The sequence below is a fragment of the Delphinapterus leucas genome, chromosome 3 (assembly GCF_059928025.1).
Source record: "Delphinapterus leucas isolate spDelLeu-1000000601 "Yukka" chromosome 3, BTC_Dleu_Yukka2, whole genome shotgun sequence".
NCBI classification, from domain to species: Eukaryota; Metazoa; Chordata; class Mammalia; order Artiodactyla; family Monodontidae; genus Delphinapterus; species Delphinapterus leucas.
The window spans coordinates 4,304,328-4,313,908 of record NC_143131.1 but is presented as its reverse complement, the minus strand read 5'-3'; the positions used below and the strand labels follow the sequence as shown (position 1 = coordinate 4,313,908).

At 60.9% G+C, this 9,581-nt stretch overlaps 1 protein-coding gene across 1 annotated transcript; it reads right to left on the bottom strand.

Annotated features, from left to right (window-relative positions):
* Nucleotides 1–2,730: 2,730 nt before the first annotated feature.
* IRX1 (iroquois homeobox 1) lies at nucleotides 2,731–9,023 on the bottom strand. Its single transcript, XM_022581345.3, has 4 exons — nucleotides 8,496–9,023; nucleotides 4,645–5,668; nucleotides 4,214–4,286; nucleotides 2,731–3,920 (listed from the first exon to the last, which is right to left on the bottom strand). The coding sequence occupies exons 1-4, from the start codon at nucleotides 8,769–8,771 to the stop codon at nucleotides 3,863–3,865; spliced, it is 1,431 nt and encodes a 476-aa protein (XP_022437053.1). The 5' UTR covers nucleotides 8,772–9,023; the 3' UTR covers nucleotides 2,731–3,862.
* Between the last annotated feature and the right edge of the window lie 558 nt (nucleotides 9,024–9,581).

The window sequence follows — 9,581 nt, the reverse complement described above, 5'->3', positions numbered from 1 at the left end:
CCCATAAACCCCAGCAGCCACCCGGCAGCCTCAGCCCCAGCCTGACCCTGCCTCGGCCACCCGGCAACCCCGGGCCTGCCGGCACCATCAGGAAACCCCAGGGCCGGAGGGCCAGAAAGGGTCCTCGGCTTAGGAGAGGGGTTCGGGCAGAGGGGCCAGGGCCCTGCCAAGGCCTCCACTACAGGGAAGAGGACCAGCGCCCAGCCTAGGGCATCACCACCACGGGTGTGCGCCCACCCTGACCTCTCTCTCTCCTTTCCCCCTCTCTCCCTCTTCTCCGGCTTCCTAGCTCCCCGGCAGTCCCATCTACAAGGACGACTGAAACTTTATAGGGCATGATTCATCGGGTGGCAGCCCTTCGGAGTCACGGCGAGTATTACATTAATCAGTGTCAGGCCACTAAAACCGAGATATGAATATGAATTCTCCATATTGCAGGCGAGATAAATGTGCTGGTGATTATAATTGATCGGGGGAGGGAGGGAAGGAGGGTGGGAGCAGTGAGATTTCAGAGACCAGCGGGTCACCGATTGGGATGGGGCCTGCACCCACCCCCCAAGTCCTCAGACCAGCAATGTCTGAGGGGAGATGCTGGTCTAGAAAAACCACACCTGGATCATCTCCCCGTCACCTCTGCCGGCCTGAGCTGGAGCAGAGAGGAGGTCTCCAAATCGGGTTTCCTCTTTACCCTCTCCCCAAAAATAAGACCTAATAAAGACAGCAGTCTGCTGTCCCGGACACGGGGTACCCTTTCTATGGGAACCTGGTCCCTGAGGAGGAGGGAGGCCAAGTTGCCAGCATTAATCCAGTGGACATCCCTCACCCTTACCCATTTTCAGGTTTAGTCTCCTCCTCACAGGGCTACTGCCACCCTCTGAAATTGTGCTGGGTACCGGTAGGGGAAGGTGGGAGAGAGCACCTCTGTTCACACAGAAAGTTCCAGAAGAACTTCCACTTTGGCTTTAAAGAGAAGGGGGTTTCTATGTGCGCTCCCAGATATTTCAGGTGCTGAAACACTGGGTTCATCAGGACCTCCCTGTGGGGCATCGCACACCCCTAGGCGTGCACACCCTTAGGTGGCTGCAGTGGTTGGGAAAGATGTAAACAAGCAGCACACAAAGGACACAAATGCTTTTCAATGCTCAATTAAAAATTCATGTCTAGCTCTTCAATGGAGGAAAATTATTCTGAGGCTGGCAATCTGATTTCTTTGCAGTAAAGCTTTGGTCCCCAGGAGTGGGGCACGGACCCTTCACGACTTCTAGGCCACAGGGTTCTGAGGCCTCAGACCCCCCCGGTGGCTCAGCCACCTGGGCGGCAGCATCCAGGGGTCCCAAACGTATTGGATAGAAAGAAATAATGGAAATATGGGTTGAAAGCAGAAACACCTGCATGGACCATCCTATTTGATTCTGGGGTTTAGGGGTAAAGACAGTGGAACTGGGCCAGGGGCAGAGGACGCCATAGCCCACCTGAATCCCACCTGCTGCTTCCTGCAGTAGCTCAGAAGGGGTTTCCCCGCACGTTTTGGTCGCCGGAACAGCTTGTCTGTGGGCCAAGAACGCACTTCCTCATCAGAGGAGCAGAGCACTGCTCCTCTAACATCTGGCGGCGCGCACTCTCCCAAGAACACAGGAGTCGTCGGGTCCCAGAGGTCAGGGTGGGACCCAAGGTTCTGTTCCAGAGCTCTGGAATGGGGAGCGGAGGGCCGCACTGTCCCCTGCAGTCCTAGCATCGAGGACAGGCCAGGAGCTCCTCTCTGAATCGGCAAGGGTCCCTGGGGACAACGCGAACACCCGGAGTGGAGCCTGGTCCTAGCCCTTCTCCCCAAATGCCAGCAGCCTACACAGTAGGCCCAGCAACACACACTCCCGATTTCAAACAAGTGGGTGGCACTCTAGAACACAGAGGAAGCCCCTCCAACATAATTCGAGGCTCGCGTCCACAGTACCCCCAAAGCCAAGGACCCCCAGATTTGGGGCCCTACCCCAGGAGCGAGATTGACGCCTCCACCAGGGCCCTATTCCGCTTGCGGCCCATAGAGGGCGCCTCGAGCACGTCCGTTCGGACTGGAAGCGGCTCCACCGCGGCCGCCGCCCGCCAGCCGGCCCTCGGCTCGGCTCCGCGGCCCGGCTCTCCGGCGGCTCCACGCTCCGCACCCGCGCGCCCCGACGTGCCGTCGGGCCACGCTTGCCGCGGCCGCCCCTTCGCGCTTCCTCCCGCCTCTGGGGCGGCAAGCGGGGACCTTTTCCTCTAGACCGATGGCGGCGGGGGGAGGCGCTGGAGAAGGACGCGGGCGCGGGGGGCGGCGGTCCGGTGGGTGGCGCCCGCTGGTTCTGGGCACGAGCGCCCCTTTCCTCGCCGCAGAGGAGCCAGGGACAGCCGGCCGCGCCCGGCTTTCTCCTCCCGCAGCCGCGTCCCTCGCCGCCGCGAGCGGCCCCGGGACAGCGGGTCCCGAGGGTCTCGAGGGCGAATCTGGGGCTCGGCTCGGGGTGGGGGAGGTCCTGTCCGACCCCGGGGACTCGGCCTCCTCCCCACTGGGCCGGGTATCTCCGCAGCCCCCATCCTCATTGGCAGTTTTACAAAGCCTGCTTTCGCGGTGTTCACCAATTCAAGGGTCCTGCACCCTCTGGAAGTGCAGGCTATGCATCCAGCTCCGCACGCCCCACGGCCCGCAGTCCTGACCAGTGCGTTTCCCGAGGCTCCGGGCAGGCTCCTTCTGCCTTGTTTCCTACCATCACTCCAGCTACCTTCCAGCCCAGCGGCCATTTGGGCGTTACTGGCTCCTCGGCTCGCTCGCTGGGTGCGCCCAGTGCAGGGCGCATGAGTTTAAAGGGGCGTCCCTGGGAGACCGAAGCCCGCTCCCCTCTTTGTCACCCACACACACTACTGCAGCCCCGTCGCTCACAGGCCCAGAGAACCACGGAGCTGCATCCCTGGCAGGAGAGTAAAAAAAAAAAAATTCCAATTTCTCCACGTGTGATTTAGCCAAATAACTAAAAAATACACTGAAAGCAAAATTTCATACTCCATTATGTCCTCATTCTACCTATGAAACGCCCCGACGCCACGATGCACCGCTGAGACAACTGGTTATAAACTGATTTCAAATACGAAGTCCTCCTTTGGGGAGAGGATTGGAAATTCTTTTCACTTTTCCCCCATCGTTGCCCACTTCAAAAAATCGTTTTATAAACTGCCTAAAATCGAACTCATTTATGTCTTGAGAAGAGCGTGTCCAGATAAATGTGTAAGAGTTGGAAAGAACTGAACTGCCAACAAGGATTGACCTGGTGACATTAACAAATGCAACACCGATCAGGAGACTGAGAAGCACCCGCCTTTGGGGTGGAAACTCCCCCGGAGCTTCTTTCCCCAGCCACAGGCACTAGAGCCCTGCCACGATGCCAGGATTCCTGATTCCAGGATTGAGGACGCCCCCAGCGACACCCAGCCACACACAGCAGCAGGAGCAGTGGCCATCATTTCATTTAGTTTATTAGACAAAAATATATGATTTAGACAGGTTCGCTGACGCGCTATTTACAATCTGAAATCACTCTATATACAGAAGGAAAAAAAAAAAAAGAAAGACAGAAGCACATGGGGGCATTTACCGAACTGATAATCGCCCGAAGCACGGTGACGGCCCCCCGGGGCGGCGGGCAGAGGCCGGGCTGCCTGGACGCGAGCTCGGGCTGGACGAGCCCCTTTCTGCAGAAAGCGATGGATGGGAGTCTTTGACTTCGTTGCCAGATTTGCCCTTTACACCAGTTTGAAATATTTGTCTTGATTCCTCCCTCACCCCCTCCCTCCCGAACTTCTCCCCCCTCCCCCCGCAAAAGTAAAAGAAGACCCTGGATCAGGCTGATGGGAGGGCTGCTAGGATCCTCGGCGTCCCCTCCTGCGGGGCCAGCGAGCTGCAGGGGAAACACAGCAAGACAAGAAGAACACAGCGCTGTCAGTGGATGGAAGCTGGGACCCAGCATGGCCGGTGCTGCCAGCCAAGCGCCTGGGGGGCGGCGTGACCTGCCCCCGCGAGGCTCCCGGCTCGGGAGAAACCGGGGCGGACTACGCTGGCCCGGGCGCCCGGCTGGTGGACAGCGCCCCAGCCACGCTAACTACGCGACCCCTCTGCCGCCTGCCACTGCTCAGCCTCCGGCCCCCGAATCCCCCTCGCCCCTACCCAGAGGTAAACACCAACGGCACTCACTTGTCGCGCACGGGCTGGAAGGGCGACTTTAACTGCTGTGCCGGCGAGTCCGGCCTGGGGATGAGGTCTCTCTCTGCGAGGGAGGGGAAGAGGCAGAGCGTTAGGGCCGAGAGACAGTGGGGGAAAGGGGTGCCGCAGAGGGGCACAGGCCTCCTCCCCCCCCCCCCCGCCTCGCCCCGTCCCTGGGAAGTGTCTCCAGGGAAACCTCCCTGCCTCCCCCGGGACAAGCCAGCGGGTAGAGCTCAGCTTTCTCGGGAGAGCCGGAGGGCTGTGGCCTCGCTCCTTGAATTCAGGCAGGGATTACTGCTCAACCCCGAGCTCAGCGGTCACCGCCTCTCACCCTCCGGGGCCAGAGCTCCCCTCCATCCCCAGCATCGCCCGGGCTCCGGATTACTGGCCTGGGGCAGGGCGGACGTCCCGGGGCGCTGTACCTGGGAGCGAGGGGCTGCTGCGGGACGAGGCCTTGTCGCCGTGGAGCACCCCCGCGGCCACGGTGACGGGTGGCTGCGGCGGCGGCGGCGGCGCGGACAGGTGCGGGCCGTGGGGCGCGCCAACGCCCAGGAAGGAGCGCACGTTGAGCAGCGAGCCCTGCGTGAGGAACGCGCCGTTGGTCCAGTTGGAGAACTTGCCGATGTGGCAGGTGTACAGTCCGTGGCTGGGCAGGAAGGCCGGGTGTTGCAGCGGCGCGCCCGCGGGGGGCCCGTGCGTGCCCGCATGGCCGGCGGGAGGCGGCGAGGCCTTGGGCGCGCCGTCGGGGCTGGTGGCCGTCTCGGCCAGCGACCAGATCTTGGGCTTGCTGTGCGGCGCGCCCTGCAGGCCTCCCGCCGCGGCGCCCGGACTCAGCAGGCGCGTGCTGCCGGGCTCCGGGACCTCCTTGGCCAGGCCCAGGGGGGAGTCTTGGGGCTTGAACGTGTCGGCGGCCGCCAGCGGCGAGCCCTGGTCCCGGGCGAGGGCGGCAGGCGCGGCGGGCGCGCGCGGCGCCTCTGCTTTGTCCTCGTCATCCTCGTTGCTCTGGTCGCCGTCGTGCTCGTCGATCTTGTCGATGTCGATGCTCTCCAGGTCGATCTCCTCGTCGTCCTCGGCCTTCTCAGGGTCCCCCTCGGTATCGCTTCCGAAGAGAGTGCCGTCCTCCTGGTCCTTGCTGCGCGCGCCCCACGTCACCTTGTTCTCCTTCTTGAGGCGCCGGCGCGCGTTGGCGAACCAGGTGGAGACCTGCGTGAGGGTCATCTTGGTGATGATGGCCAGCATGATCTTCTCGCCCTTGGTGGGGTAGGGGTTCTTGCGGTGCTCGTTGAGCCAGGCCTTGAGGGTGCTCGTGCTCTCGCGCGTGGCGTTCTTGGGCCTCCCAGGATCCCCGTACTGGAACTGCCCGTAGGGGTAATAGGCCGGCGCCGTGTGGGCGGCGAAGGTGGCGGGGTGCACCCCGGGGTTGTCCTTGAGCTCATACTGTGAACCCTGCAGCCACAAGGCCCAGCGAGGGAGTAGAGAGAAAGCAGGGGGCGAGAGAGAGAGAGAGGGAGAGAGAGAGAGAGAGAGAGAGAGATGAGTTCCCCAAACTGGGAAAGTGGGAGGCAGACGCTCCCGCCGGCTCCAGAATGGGAAGCCTAGTCCTAATGCACCACCCGGGTTGGAAGAGGGGGTCAGACCAGAAGCTGCCTCCAGAAACTGCCCTTCCACCAATCATGGAGATATTTTTGTCACTCAAGAAAAGTTGCAGAATCCTAGAATCTCTAGAAGACCACAGCGGGAGCCGCAGCCCCTAGGATTTCCCTAGGCCGCCCGCAGGGCCCCCAGCCCCACCTCCCAAAACAACTCCAGAAGCCCGGGTGTCCAAGTTTATCTCACACTCGCTAGAGGGGAAAACATTTTAACCAGGCTGATAAAACAGTTTCTCCAAACGTAGAGAACCAAGAGCCCAGGCCCCCTCCCTTTGACCCTGAGGGGGTCAAACAAAATAAACCATCCTGAGTTTTCCGAGAGTCCAAATCCACCAGCAATTTAAAATGAAAGCACACTCCTTTTAGCTCCCAAATTAACCTGCATAGAATGGCTCGCCCGCCCCGCACTTAAAGGTCTACAGTGGGTGACAGGTAATTTAAAATTTTAATCCTGGCCATCACCAACAACAATAACAAAAACACCATTTGTTTTTTTTAAATACAAAGAGAGGGTTTATCCGGTAAAACATTAACGGGAGGGCCCTGAGCACCCACCGCGCTGAGCAGAACTGTTTCCTAGGCCTCTGCTCGGAGACTTTATCTCTCAAGTTTGACTTTGATCAGGAGCAAGCAAGCACAAACTGTTTGCAAGGCATTTAGAGGCCGTGATTTATTTGCAATCAATATTCTTTTTATCATCGGTAGTAAAACACAGCAAGTCAAATTATCCCATCAGGTTTTTTTGGTAAATAACATTTTATCTTTCTAACAACCTCATTAGGCCTCATTATTACCATAAATTGCCCAGATAGACATTCACTCACAATTTTATCTTTTGGACTTCCAAATCCCCAACCGTAAAGGCTTGGAAACCTAGACCTAGAATTTGGGTTTGGATTTAGGCTTCCTTTCCAGGAAGCATCAGGAGACCAGGAGGAAACACATGCGCACGTACATCTACCTTTGGGGGCGGGGTGGTTGGATTTCTATATAGTTTCCCCTCCTTAAAAGAGAAAAAAAGCAAGCATCTCCCTTCCCAACCTCACTACAATGGGAGCAGATCCTCGCCATAGAGGCCCCCCTCCCCTACAAACGCACGCGGGTTTCCCAACTGGCACACATCTGTATTCAAAATTTCTGTAAAAAAATTATAATCCTCCATGTAAAAATTGTCGAGTTGTTGTGTTAGCAGAGAGGGGAACCGGGACTCTGGAGAAAGTTGCAAAAAGCAGAAGATTTCTTTGACAAATTAGTTCGGTGGTCGAGGCCCAGAGACAAGGTTTCTCCGGCCAGATTTCGTTTTTGCCTAATCTTTGCAAAATGTACTTTGCACTTTTCTAATTATTTTCGTTGTAACTGTAAGGAAGACATTTCGGCCTCGTCTCTGCTGGGAATTCTTTTTGAAAGGATACCTTGTAAATCTCTCAACGCTTCCCCCTGCATCCCGGCCGCCAGAACAAAATGGGAGCTGATCTTTTTTGATAGCAACCGATCTGAAAGGCAGCTGGGGCCGCTTTCAGAGAAATAGGCTTTCTTTTCAAAACTACAAGAAAAGTTACAGGAAAACACACCGGCCGCTTTGCTCCTTTACTATTGTCGGGTATGTATTTCCTGTCTCTTCTTCGCGGAGTGGGGAGACGTGGCGGGGGTGTGTGGGTGGGCGGGGGGGGGGTCCTCGCAAACTGCGTGACCCCGCGGGCAGCAGTGCAGGAGGGGTCTGCCTCCCCGACCCGCGCGCCCGGCGAGCCATTCCCAGCAGCCCGAAGTTTAAGGCAGACTTTGCAGTCAGACCTAGGAAAATGGACCCTTTAGATCAACGGCCCCGCGGAGCATGAAATTTGCAGCCCCCGACTCCTCCATGTGACACCCACTGGGGCAGGAGCCTAAGAGGACAGCATTTATTTTAAGCCCAGGGACACCGCTCTCTTCAATCCTCCATTATGCAACGCAGGAAGAAAAGTGCTTTTCTTTCGGTGCAAATGAAATGAAAACTTTGGCAACTTACGAAAGTCAAAGCAAACACCGTTTCAGACGCCAACAATTATTTCGCCTTCATTTTTTGTTTAATTTCAAATTTGCGCTCAAGCCTCTAAGAGACCCCTCGGCCTGTCGGATCTCCATTGTTAGGTTTATTTTGACCGCCTCTACTACGCTTTAAAGGGTTCAGATACAACTGCAAGAGCCCTTCCAAAGAGGGAGAAAATCGAGTCTCCCTGGCTCAGCCCAAACGCTGAAATGGTCGCGCCAACGGGGCCCGCGGGCCGGGAAGGGGCGTCCGGGTAAACCGGGCCGAGCCGCCCCGCCGCCACCGAGCCAGGGGCGCCGGGCGAGATTGGCCCCGACCTCCAGCGCCGGCCGCGCGCCCCGGGCCTGCTCCCGCGGCCTGCCGACTCCCAGCAAGACCCCCTGCGCAGCCCGAGCCTCCCACCTCCCGGCTTCCCGGGGCCCGTGGCGGGGCCGCTCCCGGCCGGCCTCTTCGAGCGCCCGCGGCCACCACCTCCTCGGCCCAGCCGGCAGGGCCGATCCGGCGCCCGCTCTCGCCTCCCGCTCCCCGAGCTGCCCCGGGACCCGGGCCCCGGGACCCGGGCCGCTTGCGGGGCGCCGAGCAGGCCAGGTTCACTCACCATCTGCGAGAAGAGGCTGAGGTCCGCGGCGTAGGGCAGGAAGGCGCTGTAGTTGGGCGCGCCCGCGTACGGGCCGGCCGCCGCGTACATGCCCAGCACCGAGGTGACGGCGGCCGCGCCCGCGCCCGCGCCCAGCTCCGCCGCCCCGGGCCGGCCCGACGAGGCGGCGGCGGCCGCCGCGGCAGCCGCGGCCAGCACTCCCGGGCGCTCGCCGCCGTAGGCGCCGGGCCCCGCGGCGCTCAGGTACTGCGGGTAGCCCAGCTGCGGGAAGGACATGTCCGCGGACTCGGTGGCGGCGGCGGCGGCGGCGCGGCGGCGGGCAAGTATTAAAGGGTGGCGGGGAGGGGGGGAACCGCAGGGGGCGGGGGAGGCGCGGTTTGGGGAGCGGGCCGCCGGCCGGGCGCGCTCGGGCCGGCCCGGAGGCGGGGGCCGGTGGCTGCTCCTCGGCCGGGTGCTCGCTGGCGCCCGGCTCCCGCCTGCGCCCGGATCCGCGATCGCGCGCCGACTGCGGCGGCCGCCCTCCGCTCGGCGGCGGGGCTTTCAGACACAATTTGAAGTTGATGCTTTGATTGGCATCCCCTTGAGCGCTGGCCCCGCCCCCGGCTCCCCTCCTGCCCCCTCCCTGCCTCCCGCCCGCCCTCGCCGGCTGCTCCCGCCCCTCCCGGCGAGCACGTGGTGCCCAGCGCCGGCCGGGCCACCTCCTCCCGCGGTGGCCGCGCGAGCGGCCGGGCAACGGGTGCGGGCCCGAAGGCCGCGGGCTCCTTCCCCGCCGGCCCCCGGGGCTGTCTGACAACCTGTCGACGCAGGTTTACAGCTGTCGGACACCGCAGCTGGCCGTTTCGCAGCCGAGGTGTGTCCTGCTTGCTCACAAAAAACACCTCGGCGCCTGCTTTTCCACCGTTCGGGCGGCGGGGAAGGGGCGGGCGGGAGCGCGATGACAGCCGGCGGGGAGCGGCCTCTCCTCCGAGGTCCATGCTGCCTTTGGCTCCCCGGGTCATCTTTGGCGGAAGTGCCACGAAACCGGCGTGGAGCGACACCCCGACGCGGGCGTGGCGTCCCCGTGGCCCCCACTAGGTATTGACAGGT

Excerpts from the sequence above, each read along its gene's own strand:
- IRX1 (XM_022581345.3), bottom strand. The coding sequence starts at position 8,771 with ATGTCCTTCCCGCAGCTGGGCTACCCGCAGTACCTGAGCGCCGCGGGG. Across the intron at positions 4,287-4,644 it reads CAGCAGCCCCTCGCTCCCAG|AGAGAGACCTCATCCCCAGG; the intron begins GTACAGCGCCCC and ends CCTCCCTCGCAG. Across the intron at positions 3,921-4,213 it reads TTCCAGCCCGTGCGCGACAA|CTCGCTGGCCCCGCAGGAGG; the intron begins GTGAGTGCCGTT and ends TTTCCCCTGCAG.